Below are 15,366 nucleotides of genomic sequence, written 5' to 3' on the forward strand. Positions count from 1 at the left end.
ATGAAAACAAACATAGAAAGGGAATTATAATCACTTCTAGTTAAGTTTAAATTTTGGATTTATTTCAAGTTTGTACCAAAATATATTCCAGGCAACTCTTCAGATCATCATTTTCAGTCCTAAGCCTTATGCAGTGCTATTTCAAAAGCTGCCAGGACTCTGGAAGTCAGGTGGTCCAGCCCTCAGCCCAGGAGTACAGTTACGATCCACATGATAGACTGAGCAGAGGCAATACCCGTGGACTCCCCGATCTTCCGCCCTGGTAGGTTGGGGTGTGTGATCTTAGGACTATACACTTTGGTTCTGAATATTAATCAGTGAAAAAGATTAGAGCGTACACATTCTGTTTTGTTCCTATAGCTCTTTGGAGTTCATCCACCTCAGCAGCAGTTGAAAAACAGCCTTCAGTGTTTTATCCACACTCTACCCTAGGGCAGGTGTATACTAGTCTTGATTTTTTGAGAACTCACTTTATGGAAAAAGTAATAGAAACCCAGGTCTCAAGTACTTCCCCAATTTCAGATTAGGTAAGGGATTAGAATAAGTTAACCAGTAGGAAGAAATTGGGGAATTGTAGCAAGCAGCAGTCAGACGCCCTTAAGCAGTCTTGCTCAGTTTCCTGATCTAAGCAGGACCTAAGGGGAAAAGACTTAATTTTTTTCCTTCCTCGAATCATGAAGCCCATTGAAATGTGATTATTCTGCTAAAATTACTTCCAATTCTTCCAGGTCCTTCTGGAAAGCTGAATCCTAGGAAGACAAGAGAATAAGACTAGGACTTTAAATCCAAGCCAACATTTCCTAAACCATGGGTACCTGGGAATGGGCCCTTTGCTTCCTTGCTATTACCAGTCTTTTTCCCACCTTCCCAGGACAACCTGGAACCTACGAACTGTCTCCTCCCCAGGTGAGATGTATATGAACAAGCCCACATGCAAAGTGCAGCTCTCTTTTGGAGGGAAATAGGAACCACGGGAATATATTCTTTCCTGAAAAGTCCCGTGACGACTCAGTGAAAGGACCCTGTGTTAGAAAAGCTCTTAAGTATTACCTCTTTAGTGACATTTGGCAGCTCCAGGGCCAGCTTCATCCACTGTTTAGCTTCAGGGTTTTTCCCTAGTTCTTTGTAGCACTGAGAAGAGACAACAGTGAAAACCTCGGAGAAATACCACCAGAAGACTAGAAGGGAATGAGTGTATGCTTTCAAGAAAAAATGGCAACATGCATATATTTCATCTATGTTGAAACTGGCAGATGAGTTTACCTTACAAATATATATCCTTCCTGCTTTGGAAAATCCTGGCTGTAGTTCTTCAGCCTAGAGAACAGAGAATGCATTTCAGTAAGAGGTTCTGAAATCCAAGTCAGGCTAAAGTTTATTAGAGTTCCAGTATCCAACCTGGAGATTGATTCAGTGAGTCTACATTTTTTTTTAATAAGCCCTTCCAGTGGTTTCTAATCTTCCACAGAATGGGCACACATAAAACTGCCCTCTACCAGAAACCCCTCCCAATATACTAATGTCCTTAGGGAAAACAAGGTCACCCTGGCCTTTCTGGCTGCTGTCCACCCTTCCCTTCCCTCCCTGATACCTTTAGGAAGCTTGAGAGGGCATCCTGCACAGTAGCACCAAGGGGGCTTTCACTCAAGGCTGTCGCGGTTTTTTTTTCTAGCCAGCTCAGGTGAGAGACCTGCCATCAAAAGATCAAGGTGTAACTAAAAACTTAAGTATCTTTAAGAACAATGAATGTTCTTTACTGAGAGAAAAAGGAGCCAAATAGGACTGCATCTAATCACCACTACCATGACTGTTTGGAGGCAGTGACACAAGCCAGACCATGTTGAGGACCCTGATCTTCCCTGCAAGGTGATCAGTGTCTCAGGAGGGGCCCTTGTGTCAAGCCCTGAAATCTAGCTCACCTGGTAGCACCACCTGCCGAGGAGAAAGTGAGCCATGGGGTTTTCTGGCTTGAGAGCAATGGCTTTGTCCACATGTTCCTAGAGTGGAAATATAAACAAGTTAACATCAGAAAGCAGAGTTACTAAGGGAAGAAAGGCAAGTCACAGAGCTATAGGGTAGGAACACCTTTGCAAAGAGCTAGGCTGGAGCAGGTCACCTGCACTAGACCAGCACCAGGGAAGGAAGAGAAGCCTTTCTCACCTTGAAGCTAAAGCCACTCTGGATGCGCCTCTGGATGCCCTCATGCTCAGCCAGCTGACCACAAAGCACTGCATACCTAGGGGGGAAGCAGCGGCAGGCTCAGGCACAGGACTGAGGACCATCCCTGCCAGGAAGGGGCTTCCCACCCATGGCCGATGGCACTGCCCAATACTTCATCTGTACATAATTCCTCTTTTCACAGACCTATGGTCCCAATTCATATTCTTTAGCAGATACAGTGGTAGGTTCACAGTTCCCCAAAGTACACTGGGTACAAAAAAGATAGGCTCTTTTATACTTAAAATTTAGACAAGGTCTCAATCCAAATGTCCCCTCATGATCAGTATAGCCATAGCTGTCATAAAAACTTGAGCAGGTCTCTAAAAGTCAGCATCAGTGTGTAAGAAATGTGAATACACTATGTCTGCTTAGCCTGGCAAGCACACTGGTGCGTCACTGGGAAGCTGGGAAGGGTATATTCTAGAATTACCAACAGAAGCAGAGGAAGAAAAGGCCTCCAATTTCAGCCCTCTTCTCCACATCTCCCAGGGGAACAAAGCCATCTAGCTTCCCATTTTCTGTCTTCAAAAACAAAGGTCTAAGAAACAGTGACCTGGCATCTAAAAAGAGGCACTGCAAAGTTTCAGCAACAGATGGGGAAACAAGGCCTCTCCAGCGCACAATCTGAGGGCAGAGTTACAGAAAGCAACAGGGAGGTGGAAAAGGAACACCTGGACTAAAACCGAGGTGCTAGAACCAGGCCTCCAGGCCACAGGCTGGCCCTGACCCACACAAGGTGGCAGGACTTTGCCCACATGAGATCACAAACAGGGCTGATGCTTTTGTGGACTAATACTGACTGCCAAACTTCCTGGGGGTGAGCTCACATCTATGTTTCCTCATGCTAGCAAAGCAAAGAAGCCAAAGCCCACCAGCAGCCAGGGATCGCAGCCAGGGGAATGAAGAGCTTGTATGGCAGAGGGGCACTGCCAACGTCCCAACCTCCCTGAGGAGCCAGGAGCCTCAAGGTTGAAGCCAGGGATGACTTATAACAAAGCTACTCATTTCTCCAAGTTTCAATAGGAAGCTGTACTACTCTCCCTTGTCTCACTCCAAGGCACTTCCCCAAGGAAACTCCCCTGGGTCCCTGGCTTGGGGAAGGATGGGACATAAGAAAATAAAGGCCAGAGCTTCCTCTCCTGGTGCCTCTGGCAAATGCCTGTTTGGCCACGCAGAGAAAAGAAAGGGCTCTGCTCCGCTCTAACCCATGCTGGCTCTTTCTGGGGCCCTGCAGGGTGTTATTACCACTGATGACACTCCGCATTTTCATTCCCCTTCTCCAGAGCAACCTCGGCTTCTTCTTTTCCTGTAAGACAGAGGCGATCCAGAGTTGACTCGGGCTCCCATGACCCTTCCAGGCTGTGGGAGGATGGACTGCTCTAGCTCTCACAGTTCCCACCCAAGCAGGACTTATAAATAGTTATGCACTTGAGCACAGTGAAGAGCTGCAAATAGCTTTTCAAGGATAACTTCCGCTTTGCCTTGCTTTCCCTATCTCTGTCATCAGCTGTCCCAGTTATACAACACCCACCTGACGTGCTCAGAGCATTGCAAATACAAAAGGACTCAAAAGCAATCACAGTTTCCCTAGTAGATCATTACCTGGAGAGTTTTTGATTTGGGGTCTGTGGACAGGCCTTAGGGTGTCCATGAAATCCCACTGAAATATTAGGTGTATGTCCATTTTCTTAGGGTCCACAGCTTTGATCAAATTCTCAAGAAGACCATGATCTAGGAACAGTAACCATGGCTCTGGGCCAGAACGCCTCACTAGAGCCAAATGCCCTGGCGTCTGACCAAGGATGACTTTCATGTAGTCCTTACCCAAGTTTTCCAGACACCAAAACTAACAGAAATCAAGGCCTAAACACATGCAGGCTCTTGACAAGGGTCCCCTAGAACATTAAGGAGCTGGAGCCCTCTAGATGAAAACCATTACATCTACACACTGGAGAAAACAACACTGCAAAATGGGACATCTGATTAGAATCAAGAGGGCTTCCATAAAAGAGAATGAAATAATGCCATTTTTAGCAACATGGACAGACCTAGAGATCATACTACGTGAAGACAGAAATACCATACATCACTTATGTGTGAAATATATTTTTTTTTAATGCAAAAAAAAAAATGATACAAATGAACTTATTTACAAAACAGACTCAGAAAACAAACTAGTTACCAAAGGGGAGGGATAAATTTGGAATTTGAGATTAACAGATATGAACTACTATATATTAAATAGATAAACAAAGGACTTACTGTGTAGCACATAGAATTATACTGAGTATCTTGTAATAACCTATAATGGAAAAGAATCTGCAAAGTATATCTGTATAACTGAATAACTTTGCTATACTTCTGAAACACTGTTAAGTCAACTATATAATAAAAATTTAAAATAATAAAAAGAAATTTTCAATGCTGAGGGCTTGAAAGGGAACATAGAATGGAACATAAGTAATGTGTTGAGGTGATGGGCTGGCTAATCTGAAATGTTTCCTTGTGTATAAGTGATAGTAATCGTGGTATAATTTTGTATGTGCAACAAATACATTTAAAAAGAACAGTTGAGAACCCTACAATTCCCCTATCCAAGCAGAACCATATGGCTCTACCACTGAGGGACGCTGTCTTTTAGGGGACTTCACTGCCTGCTTCAAAGCACTCACTCACTAGGGAAATAACGGTGAAGAATGAGGCAACCAGTTCCTGCAGCCTCCTGACGGTCCAGCTTCTAGAGGCAACACAAAATGAACTTTAGATCCAACAATGGTCCTAAAAAGCTGGAATCAGAGAGAAGAGCCTTCAAAGTCTCTCCATAGTCCCCTGACCTCCAGAAGGAAGATTTGTCTGGGGGTGCTACAGGGAGCCAGACCAGTGTGGGCATAGCTGCTTCTCTAACCACTGCTCCATCTCCAGGGTTCACGTTGGCTGTTAGTACTAAGAAATGATCAAAAGGAAAGGTGGTTGTTGCCCCCAAGGGTCCAGACATCAGCCCCAAATGCTGGTCAGAATCCTCACCTGAAACCCAGAAGAGGTAGCAGAAACTTTTGAAAAGAAACATAGTAATTAAGCACCTTCAGTTACAACTTCCAGGGATTTTTCTGAAGATCAAACATTCAGCTCAACTGACTTTTCTGTATTGGCAGAATTCTACAACAGTTTATAGAATAATGACCTTGAGGTACTGTCAGACTCTACATTATCAAAAATTCAATGTCTGTGAGGCTGTACTTATAAAAGTGGGGAGGCAGATAGTTCAGTTAATTAGATAACTGAACCAGGAGATGTGGAAGTCCACTGATGGTGCCTGACTCAGAGAGTGTGTAGCTAGGCAGGACACATCATCTTCCCCGTAAAACCAGTCTCTTTAAAATCTTCACGACAGTAGAGGACAGGCTATGAACCTGGCACAAGTTAGATGCACCCTACATGGCCCCGGGAACAGATTTTTGACAACAGAGTTGGCTAAGTAGACCCCAGGGACTTGTAGGCTAGTGGTATTCCCCCAAACTACTCCTTTCTGGCACTCACCAAACATACTCCACTCATTACAAACACCTGCCCCACAGGCTCCGTAACTAAAACTAGATTCTTAAACAGCAAAAAAACCCTCCTCAGATTAAGAAAGGTTTTGCCCTTTGTAGTTAAAGAATCAGGACAAAGAATAGTGCTACTAAAACAACTACAATTGACCCTGAACAATGCAAGGGTTACTGGCCCTCTGCCCAGTCAAAAATCCAGCCCTCTGGCTCACCAGTAGAGAATCTGCCTGCCAGTGCCGGAGACAAGGGTTCAATCCCTGGGTCGGAAAGATCTCCTGGAGAACACTGCAACTCCAGTGTTCTTGCCTGGGAAATCCCATGGACAGGAGCCTGGCAGGCTACAGTCCATGGAGTTGCAGTCAGACACAACTTAGCAACAAATCCTCAGGCCCAAGCAACCATGGACTGTGCGCGTGCTTGCGCGGCTCAAATCACTGATGTTCAAGGCCAGCTGTACTACAGTCACATAGCCTGTGTGACTCAAGCCCCATGCCGTGCAGAAAAGCAGAGCCTGCTCTGTCTCCAGGAGGAAATGGGTCTCCAGGAGCCAGTCTGTCCCTGGTGAGTACCTGAGCCCCAGCTGCCCTGATAGCCTGCGTCTTGGTGGGTCCCCTGGGCCCCAAGCCGCTGGGCTGGCTCCAACCCCAGAATCAGTCAGTTGCACCAGGAGGCTGTCAGCACTTACCACTTAGGGCATAGGACCTCTTCTCACTCGCCTCCTCGGCAAGCTCACACATGTCACTGTAGGCCCGGGCCAGGCGCCAGAGAAAGTCCTGCCGGCTTCCATGCTGCAACCGAAAGAGAGGGATGAGGGCCCCTTCTCTCAGCTGCAGAGAACTGGAGCCCTGACCTCCTCCCCACACCCTACCTTTGAGTGTGTCGTAAACACGTATCAGGCCAACCACGTGGCCTCTCACCTGCAGTTAGCTGGTGACATTATCTCTAGTCAGTAGACTGCACAACCCACAGAGTGGGGGCATCGCAGCCTCCCAATGCTGTGAGGAGGGAAGGCCAACTCCAACATGTAATGAGTCACAGCAAGAGCGTGTGGAAAGGCCCAGGAAAAGGGAAATGCTAACTGAGGGCATTTATAGCTCAGTTCACTTCAATTGCTCAGTCGCGTCCAACTCTGCGACCCCGTGGACTGCAGCATGCCAGGCTTCCCTGTCCATCACCAACTCCCGGAGCCTACTCAAACTCATGTCCATCAAGTCAGTGATGCCACCGAACCAAACCATCTCATCCTGTCGTCCCCTTCTCCTGCCTTCAGTCTTTCCGCATAAATTCTGGCAGTGAACTTGAGAAGGGAATTGTGATTAAGTGACCCACACACTTGTCACTGGTGATGAAAACTTCAAATAGGGCAAGTAGCTGTGGGTCTGCCTCAGGGAAATAAAAGGGAAAAGTTCCAGTTCTTTCCACATTTCTCCCTATGCTGAGAGGAGCTCTTGCAGTTGCCCTGCCAGAGCCAACTACCCGGGGGTGGTGGGGGAGGAAGCGCTGGGGCAGGGAGTACACAGGCCCTGAGGGGCAGCACTCGGCCTCCCTGGAAAAGGGTGTACGACCCTGAGGGTAGATGCAGAAACTCGCCATGTCACCCTCATTTCCCTTCCTGTGTCACCTGGCAGGGTCATTGACATTCGTGGGCGTGAGCAGGGGCAAGGAAGGTAGACGAGCCTCACCGCCAGCTTGTTGTTGAGCAGCAGCTGGAAGCCCTCCCGCTTGCCCTGCTCACTGCCCTGGTGCAGCTCGTCTGCCTGCTGCAGGAGCGGCAGCACATCTTCCTGGCTAGGGGAGCCTCCAGCCTCCAGGGCTTCAGGCTCCGGACCCAAAGCCACCTCCACCTCCAGGTCCAAGGAGTCCTTTCTGCCCATCTTCACTGTCTCGCAGCTTACTTCATCTTCACCATCACTCTCCCTTTCAGAGTCCCGCTCATAGTCAGACTCAGCATTGGCTGTTGTGTAACTGTGGTGGGGAAACAAAGTGACAAGGTCAAGGGAGGGGATTACTTAACCTCAGATCACCAGGGGTCTAGCCTCCTCCACAAAGAGGGGCTCTCCACGGCGCTGCGGCCATCAGCACTGACCGTGAGCCATGCCCCTCACTGAGGGGGAACTCAAGTCTTGAGAGAATGCTTCCTAGGGAACCATGGGAAAATGATCTGGGAGGGGAAGAGTCACCAACTCAGAGCCTTGTGACAGTCAGAGGCTGATATGAGAATCCCCTGCTTAGCTACCACCACGTCTGCCAGAAAACAGAGAAAGCCTAGAAAGGTATCAACAAAATGTCAGTAGACCTCTCAGGGCAGAGGAATTAATATCCCCCCTATATTTTAGTATTAGATGGGATTGCTTTAGGGAGCATATATTCTTTTAAGTAAAGTAATAAAAGTTTAAGATAGAAACCTTAAGATGTAGGTGGAGCTCGATGGCTCACGAGGGGAAGGGTTTGTCAATCACTTTTGCTTTATCAGCCAAATGCACCTGCCAGAACTAACATGGGTGGATGCCAGCCTCTGTGGCAGTGGGTGGCCACAGATATACATATTTTCTTTGTCAGTTCAATGTATACCTCTGTCCCAAGTCAGTAACCAAACCTCAACCACAATAGGAGTAGCCCTTGGAAAGCTTGGGAACTGGTTGGGGGAGCAGGGGAGGGCTGCAGGTGGAAGCAAGAAAGGCAGAAGATGCAAAAAATCCCTTAGGAAGCAGTCTGTGGGACTGCCATCCAGGTGTCTCCTGGGGAGCCCTACTCTGATTGCATCCACTGTTTCTCTTGGATCTTTGCCTCCACCAGCAGCTAATGATACTGTTTTCCCCAACTGCCAACTGAGTCAGACAAAATCTGAGCAGAGCAGAAGATAAGGCTTCCAGGGGGTCACAACCAGACACCAAAGAGCCCCAGGCTGAGTGAAGGAAAAGCAGGTTCTGTCTGAGCTAGCAGGTTCCAAGACACAGGGAAGATCCTTGAGTCACTTAAGGATAAGCCTTCCTCCGTCCTGAAATTAAAGAGAGGTAGGATCCCTGTGGCTGGAGCAAATCAGACCTGAAGGAGAGACACAAACAAAGTCACAACAAGATAGCCTAAGGTCAGGGGGGCTGACTACTGCAGCCCAAGCTGTCCTCCTTAACTGGAAAGCCAGAGAGGACAAGGGAGCAAGTGAGTAAGCAGACCTGGGGTCCAGTCCATCCGTCCCATTTCTTTATAGAAGAGCTTTCAGATGCATTTAGCAACGGGGCTTCAGAAACATCTACTACAAGAAATTGTAAAGTATTTAAAACCTTCCTAACCTTGCTTTTTAAAAAGGTTCTATAAGTATCTCCCCCCCTCAAGCAATTTGCAGTAAAATCTTTAGAAATTAAAGGGACAAGGAAAAGAAGTATCAGATTTCACAACCATCCTGGGTGGTGGTGAGCAAGACCACGCAGGGGCAGCCTAGAGAAACTCTCCTAGGCTCCCAGGCTTAGACAATAACCTGCCCCATCCAGAAAGTGAAATCAGTGGCTACCAGTGCCCCTACTCAGCCCAACCAGGCCCAGAGGCAAAAGGAGTAAATGGATTTTGGGGGGTGCAAGCTTGAGCCTCATCACTTCACGTTGCAAAAAGAGGAGGAGACCCCACTCATTCCCAGCTCAGCTGAAGGCTGCCTCGGCACATGGGGAGAGACCCCTCTCTCATCCTGCCTGAGTGCAGTCTCCAGGGAACGGAGCCAGGAGAAAGGTCCTTCAGTGCTGTGATCCCCCTGGGCCCTAAAGGCCGGGGAGCTCACATGGGCAAGGAAAAGGTCGGGAGACCTTGCTGCCACCCAGTGAGAGCTGGTGTCGCAGCATTCTCCCACACTTCTTGGACCACACACCCAGCTGCTGGTGAAATCCACCAGAGGAAAAGGGTGGCCCTTTTGTTCAACATGCCCAGCAACTTTTGAGATGAGTACAGACCTCTGAAAAGGTCCTTTGGTCCTGCGCACTCAGGCTAGACACACTGTTCCCACTGTGAAGCAAGGACTGCAGGCACCCTTGAGGCAAGGAGGCCAACTCTGCTCCTTGAGGAGAGCCCCCTGGTCAGGGATCAAGGACTCTTAGACACACAGCCCTCCCAGCAATTACATTTCTTTCCTCCAACTGCTAAGCCCCATAGGAGGTGCTGAGCTGAGGCAAAGACAAGCAGGCCTGGGCCCTGACCCCACAGTGGTGAGGAAGATAAGACCAAGAGGAACGAGGTGATAAGCGAACGCCCCAGGAGGAGTGGCAATGAGGCTGCAAGCAGTGGCTCCTGGCTGGAATGCCTGGGCAGGTTTGCCAGGAGAGCTGGTATTAGGGCGAGTTGGGTTTTGCAAGGAGGGAAGTAAAGCTGCGTTTGGAACAGGGCTCTGGGAACAAGCTCACCAACCCACCCAGTGATTCGGACTCTGGCACATTCAGCTGATGCCCTGGGAGCTGTTTTATTTGGAAGAAAGCGAGAACACAGCTTTCAGTGGAGCAGAACTGCCCATCAAATAGTCTTTCTCTTTCATCCCTCAAAGAAGCTCTCCTTCCCCAGGGCCCACACGTTTAAAGCCATCCCCAAGGCTTGGTCTCCTCTCTCTTGACCAGGACCAGATGAATGATTCACCACGGCCACCGCTCCAGACCACAGCCGGCTAAAGCAGTCTTACACCATGCACGGCCATCGGCTCCCACGTACCACAGGGTCGGTCACAAGGCTGAGCCTGCTGGAGCTGCTGTTAAGGAAGCCACCCTTTCTCTCCAGCTGCTACAGGCCGCTGGCAGCCCTGTCCGGCCCTGTATGGCTTTGGTAGCCCCAGTGAGCACCCCAAGCTATGAAGCACCCATAAACTTCCCTGGTTGATCACTCTGGCTCGTGCTGCCCCCAGAAGCTTGTACAATTTCTTAAAATCATCATGAAGGGCTCTGAGTTCTATTATCCTAGTCTTGGGCAGAGCTGTGACCTGTCCTTATGTTCCACACTCAAAGTTCAAATGTCAAGTAACTGGCTTCCTTGGGTTGCTTAGAGATGCTCCCCTCTCTCCTTTGTGAGACTGAGGAAATACCTCTGAAGTGCTTTCTACCATGTCTGTCACGAAGAGGAATAAACTGGTTAATATTATGAGTGTTTTAGCTGAAGAGGGGCATGCTGCAAAGATCATCATGAAAGACTGGTTTAGCTTCTCATTTCCATGTGCACGTTTGTAGCTACACCAGTCATTCTGCCCTGACAGGACAGGCCTGAGTGCTCACTTCACTAGCCTCTTCCTTGAAGAGGAAAAAAGGTCAGCAAAGGCCACAAGGAGAGACCAGCCTCTAGACCTCACATGGGCCACCTGGATGACTGGGCCTGAAAGCAGACAAGGGCAGATGCTGCTGTTAAAAGCACTGCACACCGATGTTCATTCAGACTCCATCCGTGGGACACAAGTTTCAAAATGGCACCAGTGATTTAAAACCAAAAAGCCCTCAGCCTGACCAACCTGGGTGTTCCACCAGACTCCTGCCTGCAGCCCTGTCTCACAGTAAGGCCTATGGCCAGACCTGCTGGCCCACCAGTTACTCAGGTGAGTCACCGCCCACCTGTGAAGAGGGCGAGGGCGCACAAGCAGATCTCCCCATGGGAAGAGAACTTCCCGAGGCAGGGAAAGCTTACAAAGTCCTCCTGATAACAGGAAACCACCCAACCGATGTTACAATAAAACAAAAATAAAGGGTCTAATAACTAGGTAAAAAGCAAACCTACTCTGAGAAAAACAACAGATGCAAACACTTAGCTGCTGTTAAACACTTCCATCTGTCAGCATGACATGTGGTGGATAGCTTTTATTTCAACTGTTTTGTATTTCATTTGTTTATATCCTTACCTTGTTCTAAAAATTATTTACAGCAGCTTGGTATGAATTTTTCATTCTAAACATTACTTTTACACAATGTAACCTGGCTGAAGCCACAGCTGTCTCCAGGAGAGATGACTCACCCGCCTTCACTCTCAGCATCCGTGAACGTGGCTCCCGAGGCGGCCGTGAAGTAGACAGAGCTGGAGCCGGTAGAGTCACTCCTCTCCCGGGCAAATGGGAACCTTCGCCGCCGAGCCACTTTCTGGTTCTCTTCCATATGCGATCTGAAAAGTAAGCTCCTTTCCAGAGGGTGCCATTAGGCCCTTCCAGCCTGCCTTTCCCCTCACCATGAGGGAGCCTCTTACTACTGCTGCTCATTAAAGGGCCCAAAGCAGAGAAACTCTGGGGTCTCTGCCCTCAGGAGAGCAAGATGGGCAGCTGGCGGGACCCAGCCTACAGAGCAGACCAGGTTAAACAGGACAAAGTATTTCAGCTGCTGCAACAGACCCCGAGGGCCCAAAGGCAGCAAAAACTCAGGCAAGGCAAGGAATCAAGCACACGGCTTCCCTGCCAGTGAGGTGAGAAGCCAGAAAACCAGCTGTGTCCTTACAAACACACAGCAAAGGCTGAGAAAGCTGTCGGGGCAGGGAAAAGCTAGGGTGCAGGGGCCAAGGCAGGAAGGAAGGCTGCAATACTCACCGGACCTCCCCTACAATCTGCCCAGCAAGCCCCTGCAGGCTGCTCCTCAGCTCCTCTACCTCCCGCCGCAGCGCCACCAGGCTGGTCAGCACGAACTCCAGGCGGTCCAGTACCACTTCCTGTCCTCGTGGAAGGCTTGGCAGCACTGCAGCATCACCAGCCTCACCCGGAACTGCCCGCAACAGCCTGACTGGAGGACAGAGGACAAGAGACAGCGATGCCCATGGGCTAGAGGGACGAGAAGATCCTGCACCCAGAACTCAAGAACTCTTACTTCTCACTGGAGTTCAATTTACAAAGATCTTTGAGGCTCAGATATTCACAAGTCCCAGGTAACAAACCAGGGGAAAAAAAAAATCAAGGTCCCAATCTTTAAATGAGAGCTCTCCAGGGAATTCTCTGGTGGTTTAGTGGCTAAGACTCCGTGCTTTCACTACCAAGGGTCCAGGTTCAATCCCTGGCTGGGGGACTAAGATCTTGCAAACATGGCCAAAGGAAAAAAAAAAAAAATGTCCACAAGAGCCCTCTGTTTCAAAAACCTTGCACCCAGGGCCCTTCATGAGCACGTACACCTTGGCAGATAACGTAGAATGCTCGCAAGAGCATGATATCTAGAAGGCAGGGTAGCTGCCCTGCTGCCCAAATCCCAGGCAGTCAATACTTACCACACAGCAAAACTGAAACTGAGCTCACTCAAATTCTGATCTTGCACTTCACAAAGAATAACAAAGAACACTCTTTCCCCTCAAGAGCTTCATTTAGTATTATCAGAGAGTGGCAAGGTAAACAGGGGCAGTTACTGAGAGAAAAGGTACACCGGGAAAAACCCACCCAAACCCCACTGGGAAAAAACATCATCGCCAAGCCCTGAATTGAGCTCTAAGTAAATTCTAAAATGCTAGAAAACTAATACCTAGGACAAGCGGCCTGGGAAATGTAAAAACAGGAAAGAAACCAGAAAGGCAGGACCCACAGTCCAAGCAAGCACAAAGCTGTTAAAGGAAATCTAGTAACAATAAAGCCTGGATTACTGTACAGACCCAACAATGTTCCAGTATGTAAAGCAAGAAAGATCCCTGGGAATGTGGCTACCACCTCCCAACCTCAGTATAAGAAAGACTACAGCTAAGAAATTATAAACCAACAAATAAAATACAAGGAAAAGAAAGGAAGGGCAAGCACCACTTGCAGCGCTATGTTCCTACCAGCTTGAAAATCCTGACAAACAATTGCAAGCTAAGGTGAAAACTCTTAAAACTCTTCAAAGACTAACTTTTCCCAACCATCTGGCATTTGGTCATCAGAGGAAACGTGTTCCCAATGAACATGAGGCGAGATGACTTGAATGCTCTTCTATCACACACACATGAGGGGAGTGGTCTGGACGAGCCCTAGATGCTTTGCTGTAATGGGTTAACATTCAAGTTTTCCAAAACTGAAAGTACTAACCATTTGTGGCTGGCTCCCAGCCATATTCAGCTTCAACTGCAGTAAGTGCACTCCTGGCCCCATGCGGGAAGTCCACAGGACCAGGTGACCAGGCCCAATCCTGCCACTTACTTGCTCTGTGACAGCCTCGGGAAAGTTACACAAGTTTTTTCAATCTCAACTTACTCATAAGGATTAAAAAAAAAAAAAAACAACTTGAACTATATAGTCTCCAAGGTGTCTTCGAATGTTAATGTTAACCTAACTTAATACATAAGCCTCAAAAAATTTCAATTCCTCCAAGACTATTCTCTTTTTACTTTCTTTTGGACCTTTCCTCTACTTATTAAACACCTCAACCATACTAAGCAAGTAACTTTAATACATACACAGCACTTCTGCGGCCAGAACTGAAAGTGAAAGCTAAGCCTTTCCACTATATACTTTCCTGGGATTACAGGAAAAAGACGACAGAAGAGGAAGACTGCTTTTCCTTTTCGATAAACTTTCCCCAAACTTGAAACTCTCGGGCCCCGCACCCACCCCCCCTAATTTTTCCTCTGTTGTCCTGTCCCGCAGGTTCTGCTACAAGCAGCCCCGACCCCAAGCCCACCCCTCAACAGTCACTGAGGCCTCAATAGCCTCGCTCCTACCTTGGCGTCCAGGCTCTGAAGTCTGCGTGTAGTCCAGAGAGTTGGACCGATTCTGGCTCTGACCGCGGCGCTGGGTCCGTTTCCACCGCTGGCTGTAAAGGGCACACAGGAATCCAAGGCCCGCGGCGGTGCCCAGCAACAGTCCTAGGCCGGCGCGGGTGCCACCGAAGGTCCCCAGACCAGACATGCTACACCTGCCGTCCGCGTGAGCCACCAGGAGCAAGCGGGCGAAGGAAGGGAGAGGGATTCGTGAGCGTGGTGCACCCATCGCCAAAGCCGAACCCTTGAAGATAATCTCCCTGCCCAGACCCCGAGCATTCGCCACCCACCCTAGTCCCGACCTTAAGGTTTCTGCTAGCCCCCAGGCCTGACAACCACGCCGCCCACCCGGCCCTTCGCAGCCTCCCCTCCAACACGCCCCCTAACCCTGATGCCGGAGTCAGGTCGATGGGCTTCCAAACTCCTCCCCCAGCCTCACGACACTGCAGACCACAAACCCGCCGCCCTGGCTACAAACCCCTGGCCTTCCCGCCGAGCCCTTTGAAGGCGCCCCAGCCTGTCTGGACCTCAACTCAGACTCTTACTGCCGCTAGCTTCTGTGGCGAAGGCCGCGGCTTCTCTGTCAATGACCGTGACGTCATCAAACGGTGCCAACTAGCAGCCTCGCGCGCCTATAAGAAGGCAGGGGTGAGCAGACCTTCGAGACTCCACCTCGTGGCCAGGTTTTTTTTTTAGGGGCGTGGCCACAGGCACTACCAGAGGGGCGGAGCCAGCAGAGATCTGGAAAGGCGAACCGAGAATAGGTTAGAAGCCGAGAAAAGGTGGACTGGGCTTCCCAGCTGGTGCCGCTAGTGTTATAAAAAACCTGCCTGCTAATGCAGGAGATGTAAGAGACGCGGGTTCAATCCCTGGTTCAGGAAGATCCCCTGGAGGAGGGCATGGCAATCCACTCCAGTATTCTTGCCTGAAGAATGCTATGGACAGAGGAGCCTGG

General features: G+C 49.1%; 1 protein-coding gene across 5 annotated transcripts; it reads right to left on the minus strand.

Annotated features, from left to right (window-relative positions):
* Positions 1-40: 40 nt before the first annotated feature.
* On the minus strand, positions 41-15,102 carry RMDN3 (regulator of microtubule dynamics 3). 5 transcript variants are annotated; one of them, XM_069597823.1, is made up of 14 exons: positions 14,894-14,912; positions 14,799-14,863; positions 14,373-14,566; positions 12,292-12,481; positions 11,733-11,876; positions 7,451-7,733; positions 6,454-6,556; positions 3,466-3,526; positions 2,161-2,236; positions 1,920-1,997; positions 1,592-1,690; positions 1,264-1,317; positions 1,051-1,131; positions 41-749 (listed from the first exon to the last, which is right to left on the minus strand). In XM_069597823.1, exons 3-14 carry the CDS (start codon positions 14,557-14,559, stop codon positions 696-698), a joined length of 1,410 nt encoding a protein of 469 aa, XP_069453924.1. In that variant the 5' UTR covers positions 14,560-14,566; positions 14,799-14,863; positions 14,894-14,912; the 3' UTR covers positions 41-695. The 5 variants fall into 5 exon arrangements, with proteins under 5 accessions (XP_069453924.1, XP_069453920.1, XP_069453922.1 ...); XM_069597819.1 differs by lacking the exons at positions 14,799-14,863; positions 14,894-14,912 and adding an exon at positions 14,957-15,102; XM_069597821.1 differs by lacking the exons at positions 14,799-14,863; positions 14,894-14,912 and adding an exon at positions 14,939-15,081.
* Between the last annotated feature and the right edge of the window lie 264 nt (positions 15,103-15,366).

The sequence above is a fragment of the Ovis canadensis genome, chromosome 7 (assembly GCF_042477335.2).
Source record: "Ovis canadensis isolate MfBH-ARS-UI-01 breed Bighorn chromosome 7, ARS-UI_OviCan_v2, whole genome shotgun sequence".
Taxonomy (NCBI): Eukaryota; Metazoa; Chordata; class Mammalia; order Artiodactyla; family Bovidae; genus Ovis; species Ovis canadensis.

Bases quoted from the DNA above. Each gene is read 5' to 3' on its own strand.
- RMDN3 (XM_069597819.1), bottom strand. From the start codon at position 14,559: ATGTCTGGTCTGGGGACCTTCGGTGGCACCCGCGCCGGCCTAGGACTG. The intron at 7,734-11,732 runs GTGAGTCATCTC...TCCCCACCACAG, and splicing joins GATGCTGAGAGTGAAGGCGG to TTACACAACAGCCAATGCTG. The intron at 1,132-1,263 runs GTAAACTCATCT...GTCTCTTCTCAG, and splicing joins GAAGGATATATATTTGTAAG to TGCTACAAAGAACTAGGGAA.